General features: G+C 35.8%; 1 protein-coding gene across 1 annotated transcript in view; it reads right to left on the reverse strand.

Moving 5' to 3' along the window:
• Positions 1–200: 200 nt before the first annotated feature.
• LOC144838350 (uncharacterized) overlaps positions 201–20931 on the reverse strand; it is a 110166-nt gene continuing 89435 nt past the window's right edge. The window contains exons 3-7 of the mRNA XM_078693688.1: positions 14207–14507; positions 3150–3377; positions 2019–2034; positions 1519–1966; positions 201–1288 (exon numbers count right to left, since the gene is read on the reverse strand). Coding sequence (XP_078549814.1) covers positions 1068–1288; positions 1519–1966; positions 2019–2034; positions 3150–3377; positions 14207–14507 — 1214 coding nt within the window. The 3' untranslated portion in view covers positions 201–1067. The remainder of the gene's footprint in view (positions 1289–1518; positions 1967–2018; positions 2035–3149; positions 3378–14206; positions 14508–20931) is intronic.

A 20931-nucleotide genomic window follows, 5' to 3' on the forward strand; every position in this document is an offset into this window, starting at 1 on the left:
CCCCAATGGAGAAACAATTTCCCGTCAAAATCACCTTCTGGCATCGTTCCTATTTGAACCAACTAAAAAAACAAAGCAAAACACAAAGAGTCTATATTCTTTATTACTACTACTTTGTGCAGTACATACAGTACATTAAAATGTAAAATAAAGTAAAATGCAAAAAAAAAACATAAAACAGTGATTAAAGCAGATTGTACAATTGTACCACCAACAAAAGTGATGTTAAGATGTTATTAAATTATTGTTCAAAGTTAAAAATATATTTAAAAAATACTATGTTGTGTTACTACAGTATTTGTTCACATAATAATGTACTCCTATTATATTAGGTATAGCAGTGCAGTTCTAAACTAAATCCTATTTATTATCACTTTGCTCAAGTATAACCAAAATGGGTATAGTAGCGCACAGGGCTAAACTAAATCCTATTTATTCTCACTGTGCTCAAGTACAACCAAAATGGGTATAGTAGCGCACAGTGCTAAGCTAATTCTTATTTATTATCACTGTGCGCAAGTACAACCAAAATGGGTATAGGAGCGCACAGTGGTAAACTGTGGATGAAACCGGAATACGTTCCTTCACATAGAAGACTTCTATTTTTATTAAATTACGTTATTTGACACCAAGGAGAAAATTGAAAATATAAGAACTATTTAACCTCATTACCATTACCATACAAAACCATTACCATACAAAACGTACGTACATTGTATTTAAAAATACGTACCATCCACTATCAACTACAGTAACTAAGACCAATAATCACACGTACCCTATTCTGCCCTATGGAAGTCAATCGCCGCTAAAACTGTCAATCACAGACATACAATGTATTCTTGGAAATATACAACGTACTCGCATAACGTACAACCTACCTGCAGAAACGTACAACGTACTCGCGGAAACGTACAACGTACTCACGGAAACGTACAATAAAAAGACGTGCACACAAATACTTTGTATATTTGTAATCGTATTTTTGGCGGCAATTGCCTTCCATAGTACCCAAAATCTTGAAAAGACTAGATATTCTCAGGTTCTTCTTTCCTACCCATGTATATTTAATCTAAGCATTGGTTTAACGATACCAAATGGTAATCAGAATTCTCAACTAGATAATCCAGCAAAAACACAAGATTCATGTAAGTATCAGGAAGGTCTGTATCTAGACCAAGTATTCCACCATCAGAGGTTTTTAACTTTTCTGAAATCATTCTCAGCGCTTTTGGTACACGCTCAACATCTCGGAATCGGTAGTAATTCTCAACAGTCAGTAATGGTTCTGCAAAATACGGTAGTAAAACATACTTAAGACTTTTGGTAATAATAGTAATAATTACTAGCTAGCTCGCTAGCTAGGTATGATTTTAGGCATGTCTAAAATGCTCCCATTAAGACTACATTCCATATTCAATATCGTGTGTTGCACAATATAAAAGGACATTATTGTTGTGGTTATTTCTTTTTATTAGGAGCTCTATGCCAATGCTCAGTGTGGATTATTAGCCTTACCTAACTTTGGCGGAAAGTTAATAGCAGGTTGGATAATACGGAATCCTCTGTTTTTTAGCTGTTCCTTAACTGAACCACCGTCCTCATCGGGTGCATAAAATACCGGTTTTATATCGAGTTCGTGAAGACGCATTTCAGAACTAATTACGGCTTCTCTGATCCAATTTGGAGACATCTTTTCAAAATGTCCAGCTGGATATGGATGATTTCCACGAAGACCAATAGTGTAGTCTTTTGCCCAAGCTTGTACTAGTTCCGGCCATTCTTCAGCAAACTCACTGAACACAAACACAGTAACTGGTATTTTTATCTTATAAGACTTCAGTGTAGTTAATACTCTTACTGCCTGTTTCTTAGTCATACCAACGTTCACTGTAATGGCTAGATTCTTGTCACCATTGCATTTGTTGTAAATTTGTCCTTCTTCACCGGGAGTTGAATCTGGTATCTAAATAGTATGATGTATTTAATAATATAAACTGTTAGGTGACATTAATCACAAGTAACAAATCATTGCTTGACGGAGTTATTTTGTTAGTTCATGGAACGGACAGTGAGTCCGTTACAATATCGTCGGTCAGTATAGTTACCTCGTCAGATAATGCAATGGATAGCGACTTAGTCAAAATGTTGTCGTAGGTCAATTTAGTAAATCCGTCGAAGTGTTAGTCAATTTAGTCATCTCGACAGTTTGTGGAATGGATAGCAAGTAAATAAGTCAAATATCAATCAATTTAGTTACTTTGTCAGGTCATGGAATAGAAAATGAATTGATCGGTGAATTAATTACAGCCAGTAACAAACCATTGTGTGACGAAGGTATTTTCGTTAGTTCATGGAATGGACAACGAGTCAGTTACAGTCTCGTCAGTCAGTATAGTTACCTCGACGTCAGATCATGTAATGGATAGCGAATCAGTCAAAATGTCATCGGTCAATATCTTTACCTTGTCAGTAAAAAGTTAGTAAAAGGGTCGTCGGTCAATTTAGTCACTTTGTCAATTCATGGAATTAACATCGAATCAGTCAAAATCTCGTAGGTTAATATAGTCACTTTGTCGATTCATGTAATGGACATCGAATCAGTCAAAATATCGTTGGTTAATATAGTCACTTTGTCAGTTCATGGAATGGACATCGAATCAGTCAAAACCTCGTTGGTAAAAAAAAAAAAGAACTATATTCGTTTCGTTTGTTCATTGAAATGTTGGTCTATTAATTTAGTCATATCGTTAGTTCATGGAATGGACAATGTGTCTGTAAAAATGTCGTCGGTCAATCTAGTCATCTCGTTAGTTCAAAAAATTGTCAGCAAGTCTGTCAGGATGTCGTTTTGCTATGATAACCAGCAGTCACTTCATCAGTGAATAATCAATAAGCGTCAGCATGTCATCTAAAAATGATCAAGCAATTTAATTACCTCGTCAGTCAGTGCGTGTAATGGTCAATGAGGCAACACGTTAGCAGCCATCAGGTCTCAGTGAAATAATCACTGAGTACAAGTAGGTCGTTGGTCAGTCAGTTAGCTAGTTATCGATCTAGTCAAACAGTTAACATGGCAATCATTCGCCTTGGCACTTGGTGCATGGAAGGGTCAGTGAGTCAGGAGCTAGTTGATAAATCACGTCTACATCAGTTTCAGTGAGCAAGTAACCAAGCAGTAATTAAGTCTGTCAGTCGTATTGCAGATGATAAGACTTGCCTGTTTTGGATGAATGGTTGCAAAATCCGCATAATTTCTCCTTTCTGCACCCCAATCGAACATCTTTCTCCCTTTAGTTTGAACGTTTTTAATTATGAGTGACATCGCAGAGTGAGAGATACCAACTGGCTGCGACTTATGGTATTCGCCATAATACCTATAAACCAAGGCAATTCATGTTTTGTTTTTATTTTCATCCTAGAACTATAGGATTATCATCTATGCTGCCTTTGATGAAAATAATATTTCCACACGTCCAATCAAATGACGTCATGATTAGTAAGAGCAATAATATCGTTACAATTTACAACGATTTTATTGTTTTTATTGATCATGACGTCATTTGATTAAATTTGTAAAAATATTATTTTTATCAAATATGGCATAAATGATTATACTATAGTTATAGAACGAAAACTGTTTTAATTTCTTTTTGTTTTATCCAAGAAAAATGTATGTTTATCTATTTGTCGTCGATCGTTATCGCCCTAGTGTAAATGGACCTTTAGCTGTTGCTTAGAATTGCTTAATAATCAAGTTAAAGGTTAGATTGATTTCCTTCGTAATTCCAGAATGGAATACTAATTAATTATTTAGCGTGTCTATGTTTTGTTATGCTCTGAATTTCTTATTTCGATATATCTTAACTATATCTTAACTAATGACGTCAACATTTATTCTAAATAAATATATTCTTCTAAAAATTCTCATGAAATCAATAAACATTTTACTTTAATGCAATACAAATATGGTTTAATAGTTTAATATTAGTTTAAAGGACATTGGAAACCATAATCAATTCAAATATACACTTACAAACATCTGAATTGCAACTTAGATTTGCTTGTTAATTAAGATTTGTGATGTATGGTGTTGTTTATGTCGGCGACCCAAATGGAAACAAGCTCTAGAGCTTATTGCTCTCATCTAGTCGGGGTACCGGCCGGAGTTTTGACTTAATATTAGTAAAAAGATAAATATGTTGGCACATATGGCTTTTCATACATATACTACTTGAGCTTGTAAACTTGTATTTTCAGACAAAAATCGAAACTTCGACTGGTGGACTAACATAAAAAAGACAATAAATACAGACAAGTCTAGCTCTCACCCTGTCATTTGTATATGTGTATTTGTAATATTGTAACAAACAAACAAACATTCTATTTGCATAACAGAAACTTCGAACATTTGAGATTGACAACATTATTGTACAATATGTAGAAGCGTTTTTAATTAATCAAAACCTCTACTTTTGGTTATCACCGAATGGAGGTATTCAAGGGTCGTGGATAGGTTCAGTTTTATTTATTACATTTACTAATATATAAAGACTTTGACATTATACGGTCAAATGCATAAATTACACAACTTGTTCATGGCGTTATGCCGAGATATTCATTGTTAGTTAAATCTTTATAGTCAATTTATGTTTCTTGGGAGCAGAAACAGGACACCTTTGTGGTAACCGGTTATTAAAAGGCAGCGCAAAATAACCGGTTAAAAACACCCATTTAATTCGGTGTTAGAACGCCGTTTAACCAGTTATCACTGAGCAATTTTTAGCTGCAACACAAAATAACGGTTATTTGATTGACAGCTGCTGACTTTGAGTCAGTAACGTTTGAATTAACCACCAGGACCAATTGCATTTTGGGTAAATCTAACGATTTTTGTCAACGACCACCCACTGATTTATACGGTTATATTGGAGCAAAAAGCAGATAACCAAAGAAATATTGTTACGTAACTTCTACGTAGACGATTTGTTAAAGAGTGTGGAGGATCCTGGCACTGTAGTGGAACGTATTTAGCAGTTGAGAATACTATGTCAAGATGGAGGATTTCGTTCGACGAAATGGACCAGCAATTCAAAAGAAGTAAATACCAGAATCTGAACGAAGAAACCATACCATGTGAAAGAGCTCTAGGCATCCAGAAGAAGATTATTTATATTTACTCAACAAGAGTCGAGAACGACCTGTCACAGGAAAGGAAATCGTTTTAAGTTCCGTCTTTGACCCAATGGGTTTAATAGCACCAGTTATCCTACCGGCGAAGATGTTGCTTCAAGAAGTAATGCGGGACAACAAGGGCTGGGATGAACCCATCGATGGAGAAATAAAACGACGCTGGCAGAGAAAGAATTAAAGCTTATTTAACATCAAAATAGCAAGATGTGTTAACCGTGCAAATAGGCCGTGTCAACTCTATGTGTTCCCAGATGCTAGTGAAAACGGATATGGAATGGTTGCATATGTTAGAACGGGAGTGAAGAATGTACTTTATTGCAGCTCACGTGTGACACCTTTGAAAAGGCAGACCATTTCTCGACTAGAGTTGACTGCAGCCACACTAGCTGTAAAAAGCAGGAAATGGAGGTTAAGTTCGATGATATATCCCGTATCTGGACAACTACTCCCTGGACAATTACCACCCGGATAACAACAACCCGAACATTTACCCCTAGGACAACTACCCTCTAGGACAACTACCCCCTTAGGACAACTACCGCCCGGACAATTAACCCCTAGTACAACTACTCTCTAGGAGAACTACCCCCTTAGGACAACTACCACCCGGACAACTACCCCCTAAGACAACTACCACCCGGACAACTACCTTCTATGACAACTACCCTCTAGTACAACTTTTATTTTATTTAGATTCCCTCGGATCTGGGACTTAATCCTTCAGATGTCCAGGACATGTGCGTAGACCTACTTGATGTAGAACAGTGTTCTACGAAAGAAAATGTTAGTGTAATGTTGCTTTTTTTATTTTTCAACAAATCACGTATTTACATAATAATAATATTGTAATATTATACCAATAATGAATGTTTATGTAGTTGGATGGTGGAGAATATTAAAATATATTTAATGTATTTAGAAAAAAATGAACATTATTAGGGCATGACATGATGAAGGGATACTAAACTATTACAAATGCGGAAATAAAATAATGATATATTAAAGTATAACCAATATTTAAACACTGTAAAATGAGAAAGAAGAAACAGTGTTTTGTATCCGGAAAAGGGACCGCGTGATAATTTTCTTGTTGTTTTCGTTGTCGTCGTCATCGTCATCTTTATCTTCATCTTCATTTTTATTTTTATTAATATTATTACTAGACGGTTCTAGAATACACAGTAATTTAATCGTAAAAAATGGAGATTTCAAATGTACGTACTGCAGGACTATAATACATTGTCGTTTACAGAAACGAATAAATAGACACGATGGTTTATGTAGTCAACTAAAATTAGTACTCTGGGAATACTTCCCAGAGTATTTGGACTCAAATATTTGATTTGGACTCATTTAAACAAACCCAATTTGTGTTTTGTATGTAACATTAGGGTTGGGGGATGGAGAAGAGGATAAGTAGGCCTACAAAGAGGAACAATTTTTAAATATATTCTTTATCCACTTAGTAACGAAATATTTGTTCATGTTTTATAGGCCTATAAATTATATACACCACTACGACGTTTATATTTTTTGTAATTTTTAATTAATACACACGTTGAGAAGCAACTGTCAGTAATAAAGTGTATTTGTATATTATGTGTTTATAATCTAACAGTAGGATCTACCCACCCTTACAGTAATAACGTTTTTGTGTATATATGTTTATATTATAACTAACATTACCAACAACACTCACAGTAAGAAATTTGCGATTCAAATGGCGACCAAAAGTGGTTAATACGTATTTACAGTACCTTGTATAGTATTGCAATACTATATCTTAAGATTTAAGTTTTTATTCTCCAAGGGCCAAATGTACCTACTTGTCTTAGTTTTGATTAAGTTTACTGTTCTATATACACCCGACACTATACACCCTCTATTTACCGAGGAATTTGAAGCTTCAAATTAATTAATAGTGAGTGAGTGTGGCCGAGCGGTTAAGACAGTGGAACCGAAATCCATAGCCATAACATTGGCAAGGGTTCGAGGCTCACTCGCTCCATGGTTCTGGTGGTAGAACAAGTCTTCTCGGATAAGGACTATAAACCGTAGGTCCAGTGTACATCTGGCTCATGTGCACTTTAAAGAACCTAGTACATCTTTCGAGACGTGTAGGGGGTTACCCCGGTGTACTAGTTCATTCATACACACACACTGTCGTGGACAGACGAATTGGCGCCGTAGTTGGCTGCCGATGTCACAATGGGACCCTTAATGGAGCAGTAGCCTTCAACTATGAAGTTTGCTCCTTAAAATTGAAGAAGATGAAGAAGAATACAGATTGGAATTTTCCATTCCTCTCAAATCAGTACATTTGTATAAACGTATATTAAATCTACCAAAATAGTATTTTTTAAACAGAGAATCAACATTATGATACTGTACTCGAACTGTTTAACCGGTTTTCAGCTAAACAATTATCGTAGAAAGAGATAAGTAAATGCGAAGCATCCTCGTATTATTGTGTGTGGGTATTTTTCAAGATGGACATCCATGAGACAGTGTATACTACGATCGGAAAACATCCCTATTTGGGGCAAATCTTTGAACCTAAATTCGTCAATAACTAATGATCTAACTCAATTTAATTAGTAAACAGGGTTACATCAGGTGGTTAAAATCAGTACCGAAAGTACGAACCAACTTTATATACCATCAAGTAAAAATTCTAGAAGTAATGCGCGATTTACCAAATTTTGCCCTTACGTAAATTTATATATAGATTATTACTTGTGATACCAGTGTTGCGACACTAGTGCTACCATCTAAAAAATAAATAAAATATATTTGTGATATTACAGAGCGTATCTGGACAACTACCCCCTGGACAATTACCACCCGGACAACTACCACCCGGACAATTACCCCCTAGGACAACTACCACCCGGTCAAATATTGTTAAATGTATAGTGTGATACAACGCCCACGTAGTCCCTTCTTCCCACACAATTTGATTTTACAATACAATTGGCACCAAAAGAAGCAGCTTGTTTATTTGGTTACCAATCGTAGTTGTCCAAAGTTGTAGTTGTCCTATGGGCCAATTGTAATTTTCCTAGTGGGTAGCTAGAGGGTGGTTTTCCATAGGGGGTAATTGTCCTAGAGGGTAGTTGTCCTAGAGGGTAGTTTTCCCTAGGGGGTAATTGTCCTAGAGGGTAGTTGTCCTAGAGGGTAGTTGTCCTAGGGGGTAGTTGTCCTAAGGGGTAATTGTCATAGGAGGTAGTTGTCCTAAGAGGATAGTTGTCCTAAGAGGGTAGTTGTCTTAGGAGGGTGATTGTCCATGGGGTAATTGTCCGGGTGGTAGTTGTCCGGGTGGTAGTTGTCTAGGGTGTAGTTGTCCTAGACCCGATATATCCTATTGGATTCTCTAGTACTTAATTACATTGCCAATACACAGACAAGGTTTAGCACGTTCGTTGCAAATGAATCGGCATAGTGGTTCAAATCCTCAGCAGTGGAATCATGAATAATACCACCAAACTTGCGAGATGACTATAACGAGGCATTTAATATAAAGGCAAATTGCCTTAAAACGTAAATGTGACATGTTTCGAGAAACTATTCTCATCATCAGAACAGTCAACAACGCCTAGAGTGCTTATATACCAATAGGACATATTGCATGTAAATAAGTAGGTAATTAGCATAATAATAAAACAAGGAATGAAGGCAACAACCAATCATATGGCAAGTGTGACGCCTAAGTTATAGATTTGTTTGTTCAAGGAAGGTTTACTCCACGAGATGTGGAGGGCTTCCTTGACCTTAAGTTTGAAAGCGGAATCTGCAGAATCCAGAACGGTGAAGCAACCCGCATTAGCGAGGGCCTTACACCGTTCTGAATCCTGCAGATGTTGAAAAATGTGAGAAGCCTTGTCCCTGAAATGTTCACGCACCCGCATTGATAACCGTCTATTGGTTTCACCAATATACATGGAATTACATCCCATACATTTAAATTTATATACAACACGAGAGCGGAACACATCAGGGACAGGGTCCTTAAGACTAAACAAGTTGAATGATTTGAAAGCTAATTTAATATTAATACCTTTGCAATATTTACGTGTAATTTTGTCGATTCTTTGTTGTGCGCATTTGGCAAACTGTAAGTAAGGTAATTTAAAATAAAGAACCTTGTTTTGTTCAATAATCGACTCAACTGACGCAACATTGCAAGGAGAAAAAATAATACTAAGATATCTGTAAATATTGTCATTAATTAGACTGAGTGGAAAACAGTTTTTACTTAAAATGTTTTTAGGATTGAAATGTCATTGTTAAAGCTAGACCAGGAATTATTCAATTTGTAAACTCTGTCAATCAAAGTACGAACAAGCCCAATTTTGTAAGAAAAGGAAGTGAAACTGTTAAAATTAGTGAGGAGACCCGTGAAGGTAGGCTTTCTGAAGACCGAAGTTACGACAGAAGAACCATTATTGTTTAACATTATATCTAAAAATGGAAGACAATAGTCAATCTCATATTCAACTGTGAACTTTATGTTGGGGTGCTGATCGTTAATATAGTCAAAGAAAGTATTTGCATCATCTTTTGTATTGAATAAACAAAAAATGTCATCAACATAACGACGGTAAAACATGACCGAAGCTTGTGAGAAGTTCTTTAACCATGTTTGTTCATGATGACCCATAAATAAATTGGCTAAAACAGGTGCAAGTGGGGATCCCATTGACACACCGTCTATTTGATCATAAATATCACCATTGAATATGAAATTGGTTTTTTCCGTAGCAAGTAAAAACAATTTGCGTAAATCGCTTTTGTTTAAGCTCATATTATAATTGACATCATTAGTGATATAGTCAACAGCAATGTCAATGCATTCAAACAGGGGGATGTTCGTGAACAAACTAACAACATCAAATGACACCATACATTTGTGCGAAGTGTCAACATGTTGGATTTCCTTCACAAATGTGAATGAATCAGCAGTGAATCATCAATCAGCAGTGGAAGCAGTTGATGCTGCAAGAGATGCATAGAAACCTTGGTCACTGTGGCAGAAAACGAATCATAACGCATTTGAGGAAAAATATTGGATACCTCAAGGAGATTAATAAGCCAGTGTGTAGTATGTATGAGGTACCATAGAAGAGTGGAAAACCAGAAAATGGCCGACCTGCCGGGTTGTAAAGTAACTGTTGGTGAAAACCCATTTTCACATACTGAAATGGATTACTTTTGACCATTCGACATAAGGAGAGGAAGAACCATACACAAGAGACATGGTGTAATATTTACTTATTTGAAGACAAGAGCCATTCATTTGGAAGTATTCCCCTCATAGGCAATTGCAAGCTGTATCAATGCCTTGCGCTGTTTCACGACAAGGAGAGGTCCAGTACGCATGATGATGTCAGACAATGGTACAAACCTCATCGGTGCCAAGAATGAGCTTAAAAGGCAATGAAGGAGCAAACATGGGAACCATGCGTGTTCATAGTCAGTGGAAGCCTAACTAGTTAGAATAAATTCCAACTTTAATACGCAACGGTTTTAAAAATAATAGTGTGTATATGTAAACCAATTGTGTTGCGTAGCACTGTGTAAATTATATATAAATCATACTGTTAAATTATAGAAACAGTGCTGATATTCGGAACATGATCTCATAATCGCGTCGAGCATAGCTCATTGGCAAAAGTTCCGTATTTTTTTAGTTGTACGAAAAAACTGATGCGTATTAAAGTTGAAATTTTTTCGGACTACAGTAGTTAGGCCTCCACTGATTGTAAGGACGTTTGACTATGGGAGAATGTGTTTGGTGGGTGAAAATCTGTGATAATACCATATATGGCTCTGTGGTCTAGTGGTATGATACTCGCCCTGTAAGCATGTTCGAATCCCGCCAGAGACATTTTTTCATACAACTAAAAAAAATACGATACGCTTGTAGTTCAGCGAATAGTAGAATAATGAAGAATAATTATGTTCAAAACCTCAGTTACAACGTGGTATTGTGTAGGGACGCTCAGGGTAGAGTATGCCTACAATAAAAACGTAACATAAGGTTAGAGTAAGGATCACCTTAAACGAATAATTCGCTGAAAATTATCCACATTGTAAAAATGCAGGTGGCATTTACGATGTGCGATTTTTTACACACGCTAAGAATAAAAAAAAACGAATAAATGTAGGGCACACACCTCAAATTTAAGAAAGATATTAACAATATAGTTATAATGGCTACATCAATCATCCTGTAAATGTTTATTATTACAAATAGAAGTGAATTGAAGTAATCCACGACCACGTGGCTTTTATTTTACTTGAAAATTGCGCCTAACCTACCGACTTGTAATGATGCCATTTGCACGGTTTCAGCTTTTATTTAATGACGCCATCTGGAAATTCCACATTTGATAGCCTTTTGAGCGAGAGGTAATTGTTGCATTATTTAATAAGTCATAATTCAATAAATTATTGGTTTACGAACTTTTCACATATCCCATGACCATCTCCATAGAAAATGGATGTTGGGTGCAAAATTCATACGTATCACATGTCACACGAAAGAAATGTTTTATCTTAAACGTTAAAGCTAAGATAAGGAAATCTGTGTGAATGAGACCGAGATTCGAGACCGGACATCCTGCTTGATATGCAGATGTCCTAACCATTAGACCACTGGGGCTTTCATGGTATAGTTCAAACCCGATTGGATACCGACATATAACATTCTCGGCGTTGTAAGGCGGAACAGCACTAGTCCCTCAATTGTACGCACGCGCGTCGGAGATCAAATTGATACGCCCTCACCTTTCGGTATTTTATTCATATAAATAAATAAATAGATAAACAGATGAAATTGAACCTGTGACAGTGTCACTTGTTTTCTAAAAGACAGAAAAAAGACGTTAAAAAAGCAAGAGTTGAGCAAGTTGAGTTGAGAAATAAACACCGTCCCTTCCCGCTGATAGAACATCATTTGGAATACTATTTAAACGCCCCGGCCGCCACATGCATATTTTCACAAATATATTGTGAAAATGTTATTGTATAACATATTATTGTATCACAACACATTTCATTGACTTCCATAATCAATTTACTAAGCATTTTGATACAATTTTATCACTTTTTTTATATTAATTTTATTTTATTTTTTTTTATAAATAAAAGGTGTTTTTTATTTTTTTATTTATATATATATATATTTAAAACTTTATTTTAATGACATTTTATACAATTTCTATATATAACTACAATGTGTAATATGAAGAATGAAATAAAAGTGGGTTGGCCCCACGAAAGAGAAAAAAAAAATAAAAGGTGTTTATTTGTTTATACAAGATACCATAAACGCCTCCCTTGAGTAAACGCCTCCTAAAATCTTCACGAATCTGGGGCGTTTATTCGAATAAAGACGGTAATCTAAAAGGTACTGTTTGCGTAATATACAATACAAGAACACTAATACATAACATTAGTGACAATCTGCAGCAATGTTTCAAAATCTTAATATTCGATCCTAAAAATATTCAAGAGTGGAGAAAGATTTCTCTTCTAATTCCTCAAGACACTAGACTAGGAAAACTACCATGAACATTTAGTAACCACGAGACGTCAAAATGCAAAAACAATTACAAACAGTAAGGGATTTGTTTTAATTCCTATCATTTAAAGCATCATTTATTGCATAACATTAATGTCTATATAGGATAAGTTGTGTAGAGATGAGTTTTGTTTGAAACATTTGTAATTAATACTATTTTCGGTCATCTTTTAACCAAATGTTCTAATACAATAAATGTAAATATATATATTTCAAACAATGTGATACCAAATTTAAGTATCTACGACCAGTACTACATAGATATGAAGATTTGAGATCAAATTTGACTTGCTGTGACCAGTGGTTGCGGAAATACAATTATATATATAATCATATAACCATTGACCGGCCCTTAGCTTTTGAACATTTTAAAAATGTTTAATAATAACAAAATCGCCCGATTGGTGGTGTCACACACCAATCGCATTTTGCACGGTTGGCGGCTCAAACATTTCACCCTTTTCTAAATCATCGCCAGCCGCAACGTACGCTTGTGCTCAGGTTCTTAAAGTTTAATTCTTTTCCCACCCACTCTCCCACTTTATTGCATTCTAATTTGGCTTTTGTAGCATCCCAGTATTTTCTACTTAATCACTTATCCCAATAGGTATATTTTCTATTTTGTCGTGATCGGTGCTCACGGGACTTTTCAGAATAAATATTTATCCAAATCATTATATCATTTATATTTGTGTTTCATTTCCATTCTCTCACACACACACACACACACACACACATAGAGCAAGCCTGACTGCAAAATGTATATTTCGTTCAATTTAAGATTAAATTCAAGTGTCTATGACCAGTAGTTACGGAGATACGTACTGGTTTTTGGATCAAAGTTCACAAATGGCATTTCCGGTAGTTTATTTTACTAAAGTTGATCTAGCTACTACAGTATTTATGGTGTAGACAGAGCTTAAGACGGTTTAAAACCGACAGACCATGGAGGATTTGTCTATAAATCCATTTCAATATAGTACAAATGTAGTTATTAATTTATTTCAACTGTTTCATGCTTGCGTGCTTTTTATCTCCAGTTGTCTTTAAAAAAATGTTTATTAAGTGGGTTTATCTTTCCAATGGTAAACTTCAATTTGAAGATAATTGCAATAAAGTAATATTATCGTATTGTATAACAGCGTAGTTTAGCGAACAGAATTGCGTTAACGTACTTTTTCGTTTTATTTTAAGACTGAAGCGCACGCACATACTGCTCGAATTAAACATAAATCATGGAATATATTGGACCTTGAGATTGAGTGATAGCATGAAACAAATTACTTTACATTTACCATATTGTGTTGTTAATTATTCTACAGAAATGATTTTTTCATATTGCGATACACTTCCGTTAATGTCTTTCTTTGACGCTATTTTTTTTCTTCAGAAATACGATATTATTATAATTATAAACAAAAATCTTACTTATCAATCCATGCAAACGTTCCGTCCTTCAGCATTTTCTCAAGAATTCCGAATTCAGCGCCCTCAACATCTAATTTGAAAATGACGTAGTCTTCCTTTCTCGTATTTTCCTGAATCCATTTAGATAAGTCTACAACTGGTATTTGCTTACGATGAGACAATTTTCTTCGTCCTCCAGTGTCGGTATCTTTTAGTTCATTTTTATCAACATAGAGCGTTCCCCCTCCCCATTGCATGTCTCTTCTGTTGTTCTTGCCTTTATCAGGGGCCCATGCTGATTCCGTAAATGCGGTCATATTTCCTAGAAAGATAATTCCATTTCGTTTTCTAATAACAAAAATAACATAAACAGGAAGACAGAATGCACATTTTAAGAAATACAAGTCGGCACTCACAAGCCTCCCGGATTTTGTTTTCCTGTTGGCCAATATACAATAACGTTCAATCAATATACTGTCTAAATGGAAAAACAATCAATCGATTCAATATGATTGGTTTTACTAATGTAAAGGTTTATTTATTATTAAACTATATAAAAAAACATTAGTAGTAATCATTTAATTTAATTTGGTATCTTTTATCTCTTAGTACTCAAATTCCGTCAATTCGGCATTCCTTATTGTCTTAGCTTAAATCTTCTTCATAGTAGACCAGACTCTGTAATTTGAAACGATGTGTAGTTTGTGATCACCAATCCGGTGACCAAAATATGTTTTCAAAACCTGGCACCTGGTTTAAGCTTTGGTTTGTTGGTCAAAGATCAGTTATAAAGGGATTAAAGTCCATCCTGGTTCTCACTTGGACTGCCTAAAACTTTCAGATAATCCATATACTTCTAGTAAACCCATTGTGGTTTACCGACGATGTTAAACGCGCCAGAATTGACCGTAGGAAAGCTGAGCGTAAGTGGCGGAAATCGAAGCAGCTAGTAGCGGATAAAGTTATCTTCGACGAAAAGCAAAAATTTGTCATCGAACTATTAAAGAAGGAGAAAACATTGTTGTATACGTCCACATTTGAAAATTGCGACGTTAAAACCATGTATCGCATATTACGCATACCCCTTTTTATTTAGTTTTCAATGACTGTAACTGGTAATGACTGATTATGCTATATTTACATATTCATTAAGAAAATGATAAAACCTCTTATAGGTTACAATTATGTTATAAATATAAACATATGGATGTATATATAAACACATCATTCACATTCATTCTAAACCGCCCGGTGATATACTGAAATTTAATTAATGTGAAACGATAAAGATGAACAAATCTGTGGGAATGAGAAAAAGAGAGACTCGAACCCGGACCTCCTGCTTGATATGCAGCTGTTCTAACCATTAGATTCTGGGCTGAGTTCAAACTCGATTGGATAGCGACTCTTTAACATTCTCGGCGTGGTACGCACGCGCACCAGAGATCAAATTGATACGCCCTCATCTTTCAGTATTTTATTCACGAAACAGGATCTCTACTTTTATATATATAAACACAACAGGCAACGAACATTAATTCTTCTTCTATACGGAAATTTAATTAATTAATTTGAAACGACAAGATGATCAAAATCTGTGAGAATGAGAAAAAGTCGCCCCAACCGAGACTCGAATCAATCAATCAATCAGATTTATATAGCGCCAGTATCCATAATAATGTTCAAAGGCGCTTGACAAAGTTAAGCAGGAAATGCCTCTGTGTAAAAATGGGTTTTTAGTCGTGTTTTAAAAGTGTTGATGTTTTCAGATGTCTTTATGTCGATTGGCAGTTTATTCCACAAAATGGGTGCTGCACAGGAAAATGTACGATGGCCATATGTCTGAAGTTTCCATTTAGGAACATGAAGGAGAAGTTTATTAGAACCCGGACCTTCTGCTTGATATGCAGCAGTCCTAACAATTGGACCACTAGGGCTTTCATGGTATTGTTCAAACCGAAGAACTTATAACACAAGCATCTCCTGCTTGTAACAATTTCGAAAGGCATTGTAGGATAGAATAGCGCTAATGGGTGGCGCCATTGTGAGCCATGGAGTAGCGCGCCCGCATCAAATTAGAAAGTCAAAATCATAGAGGAGATCTGCTAATACAATAGGGGGATAGAGTAATTGATTGAGCCCTCTATAGGAATTAATAATATTAATTAATTTTATATTTTGTCTTTTGTGAGATTCACTCACTTTTATTTCATTCCTTACAATTGTTACAATAATATATATCAACGTTCATTGACAACAAATTTCTCTGCAGCCTAAAGTTTTGTTTATGTTTTTCGTATTTTGAGTATTTTACATATATAAAAAGTTAAAGTATTTAAAAAATAGACTGAGTTATATTAAAATATACATCACTTAATGTAGATTCACTATTGCCATCACACAATAAAATATTATACTGTAACTCATATACCACCAGTAAATAAAACTAGTAAGGTAAAACCATACTAGAACACTTAGTATTGTGTCGTAATAATATCTCGTGTTTTTAGCCTGTTATTATTTAACAATTTAACATATTTAAAATAATATTTTTTAATTTTTCCCATTTTGTTATGCTTTCCTCTCTTTTATACACTATATCACATTCTATTCTGAATAGAATTCCTTGTTTAAAAGATTTCCATAAATTAAAATAACTTTTATTTGTAACATCAGCCAGCATCTTCATGTAACAACCTTTTTAACCATGTGACATTAAGTGCTTTTGTATGTAATTTAAAATCTGGCATTTTAATTCCACCTTCATTTAGGTTTCCAATTAAGGTTTTCCTTTTTATTTTTTCAGATTTTTTACTCCATAAAAATGTATAGCTTTGTTTGTTAACTATGTCATAAACATACTTTGGTACAGTAATAATATTTGCATTGTATGTAAGTTTTGCGAGTGCAAGTGACTTCAATATAATTACTTTCCCATAAAGTGTTAAATTTCTAGAACTCCATAATTTCAAAATCTTTTCAAAATCAACCAGTTTATCACTGCAATTTTTAATTTCACAAGTCTTTAAAAAAATCATAACCCACATATATTCCTAATATCTTTATCGGCTTTTTTTCTCAACTTAAATCGAGTAGTTTATCACTTCTATTTTTCCATTTACCCATCCACATAGCTTTTGATTTATGTTTGTTTAATTTCAAGTCTGATATTTCACACAATTCTTCCACAGTTTTAACCGCTGTATAAAGACTTATTTCATTACCAACATAAAATATTGTGTCATCAGCTAACTGACTTATTCTAGCTTCGACATTTACATTTGGTAATTTAATTCCCTTGTAAATATTACTATTAGAAACCATTATTTCGACTACAAGGATAAATAGAAGTGCCGATAGCGGACACCCTTGCCGAATGCCTCTTTCCATTCTGATGATGTCTTCAGATACCCATCCGTTATTAATTGTGACACTCTCTACTTTGTTATACAGAATTTTTACCCATTCACAAAATACATTAATTTTAATTTTGCTAATACTGCAAATATAAAGTCTCTACTAACCGAGTCAAAGGCCTTTTTAAAGTCAAGAACCATCCTTGCTTCTTCAATATCATTTTCTTCTGTGTAATAAAGTAGATCTTAGGCTAAACGTATATTTTCTCCCGCAAACCTATCTTTAATATAACCCTTTTGGTCTGAATCAATCAATGACTTAATGACCCTGCGTAGTCTATAACTTTACACATGTGCAAGGATTTTATAATCAGTATTTGGGAGTGTAATTGGACGCCAGTTATTTAAATTTTGTTTTGCACCACTTTTAAATAAAAGGGTAATAACACCTCTTCTTTGTGAATTTGAAAGTTCCTTTGGATTCATTTAACGCATCACATAACAGTTGTCCAACAACGTCCCAAAAGAAAACATAACATTCAACACCTAGTCCATCTGAGCCAGGCGACTTATTTTTCTTCATACTTAAAAGAGCCACTTTACATTCCTCAATAGTGATTTTACCTTCACATAACTCTTTCTCTTTATCAGTGAGTGTATTCACTTTTGTCTTTTTCAGATATTCATCAATTTTTTTTTGCGCATGTCTTGATGGAGTATGCACACACCACACGCTTGAGCTTGAAACGTGAAGAATTTTTCATTGAAATCCTGAGCAGAATTATAAAAATAGTTTGCGAAAAAAAAAACGAATCATATCCTCAAATAACAGCAAAGAAAATAAGAAAACGAAATCTAGAAATGAAAGAAAACCAGGCGAGAAATTTCGTAGAGTATCGTCAACGGAGAGCACCCCCAACAGCCCGCCAACAGGCGAGGGAGTAGGCTGCGATCCAGCCAGTGTAGGCGAAAAAAGAAAAGCACATGGTCTGGCGACAGCGAGCTCGTTGACAGCAATGGCGGACACGAACAAGCTAAGTACAGTATTATACTTCATCCTCTCTCGGCTCGAATCAATTGGCGTATCTCATCTGCATAGGCAATAACCAGTATTAAAGGAACTACTTCCGGTTCATACCCCTAACCTACGACCTCTTCTCAAAACTGCATGGCGGTAGCCGAGTTGTGAAACTTTTCACAGAAGAAAAACACTCTGTAAGTGCGAAATTAATTTGTTACAGAACCTAATTGAAATGTATAGTACTCATAATGACATGGTCAAAAAGAGAAATATTACAGATATAAGTGTAGAAAATAGTGTTACTAATTCAGGCTTACTGAATCAGTCACTACCATGCGTTCAACAACAAGACAGTAGATCGGAATTGCGCCTCCACTTGGGTCGCAATTCAGAAGACGATCTCTCACGCCTTCATTTGAGTCGTGAGCGCGATGTTACACGCCTCCATATGGGTCGTGATCATCCAACACATGAGCCTACAAAATCTAAAAGGGCTAGATCGAGCCATCAAAGAAAATCAACAATGGCTTCTTGTACGATCTCCAAGCCGCCTCCTGAAAAAATTGGTTTTTCAACCGAACAAATGGAGGTACTAAACGAAGCCAAATCACAAGTCGAGTGTCTAACACAGAAACATTATATCCTAAATCTACTAGAAGGTCTAGGCATGCTAGTAAATCTAAAAAAATCTCAATTGATTCCAAGTCACCAGGTAAGGTTTCTAGGTCACATAATAAATTCTCAAAGTATTACACTAAGTCTTCCAGACGAAAAGGTTCAACATCTCGAGACACTATGCAGGAAAACAATCAAACGCCCAAAATTAACAGCAGAAGCGTTAGCCAGTGTCATAGGAAAAATGAATGCCACGGCCAAAGATGTGCTCCCAGCACCGATCTTCTTTCGATCTCTACAGGCAGATCTTATTCAGGTAGTTCAGAGAGACCCAACATACAAGAGCCAAGTAGTCTTATCCAAAGCAAGTCTCGAGGAGCTACGATGGTGGGCTCGATGCTTACGTCAGTGGAACGGAAAACCAATTACACTGCCACCACCAGGTTGGGGCGCTCACTGTGGACAACAGCAGACCGGTGGTCGCTGGTCTCAAATAGAGAGGGAGCACCACATAAACTACCTGGAATTATTGCTAGCAGCATTCATAGCAAAGCATTCGCAAAGAAAATGAAAACATGTCATATCAGGCTACGACTGGACAACACGACAGCCATAGCCTATCTCAAACACAAGGGGAGAACCCACACTGCCAACCTATCGGATCTGGCTGTAACAGTTTGGAAATGGTGCATGCTGAGACAGATCACAATTACAGCCTTCCACGTACCAGGGAAGGACAATTGTATAGCGGACACACAGTCACGAATATTTATAGACAGGCTAGAATGGAGGTTACACCCCCAGATCTTCCAGCGCACATGCAAAAAACTTCAGTTCTTCCCAACTATAGACCTTTTTGCGTCAAGACTAAACCATCATATTCCGCGGTACGCGGCATGGAAACCAGACCCGGGTGCAGCAATAATCGATGCATTCTCGATAATCTGGACAAACGAACTCGTATTATGCGTTTCCGCCCTTTTGTCTTTTGACCAGCGTATGGCGCAAGATTCAATCAGAACGAGCAACAGCTCTAATAATTGCACCAATTTGGGAAACACAAATATGGTATCCAATGATTCTGGAAATGATCTGCTTGGAAAAAGTGGAGTTGCTGGTGTAATAGGAGAAACCACGATCCTATTTCAGCACCTTTAAGGTTGGTAATGGAATTTTTAGTCCAATCTGAAAAAAGAGGTTTATCATTCCGATCATTGGGGGTTTATAGATCTGCAATTTCTCAATACCATCAATATCATAAGAATAAGCCCATAAGGCAAGCTATGGATATATGCAGATTAATAAAAGGCCTGTTTAACCGCGATCCTCCTCGACCTAAGTATGTACACACTTGGGAGGTGGAGCCAGTACTGACATTCTTGCGATCACTCCCACATTGGGATGAACTTACCCTAAGAATGCTACCATTGAAAACAGCATTATTATTAGTTCGCGGAACTATGGTGGCAAATGGTAAAGTAGGTCAAGGGTGATCGATCCATAACAAAATATTTGGAAAAAAATAAGTAGGTCAAGTGTTATAACATTCGTAAAAGCCAGTTACTTATTTGCCATAGAGGGCGTAGATGCAAAAAACTTCGCAGAACTGAGGTGGCAAATGGTAAAGTAGGTCAAGAATCATCGATTCATACCAAAATATTTTGAAAAAATTAGGTAGGTCAAGTGTTATAACGTTAGTAAAAGCCAGTTACTTATTCGCCGTAGAGGGTGTAGATGCAAAAAAGGTCGCGGAA

Source organism: Antedon bifida, chromosome 3 (genome assembly GCF_963402885.1).
Source record: "Antedon bifida chromosome 3, ecAntBifi1.1, whole genome shotgun sequence".
Lineage (NCBI taxonomy): Eukaryota > Metazoa > Echinodermata > Crinoidea > Comatulida > Antedonidae > Antedon > Antedon bifida.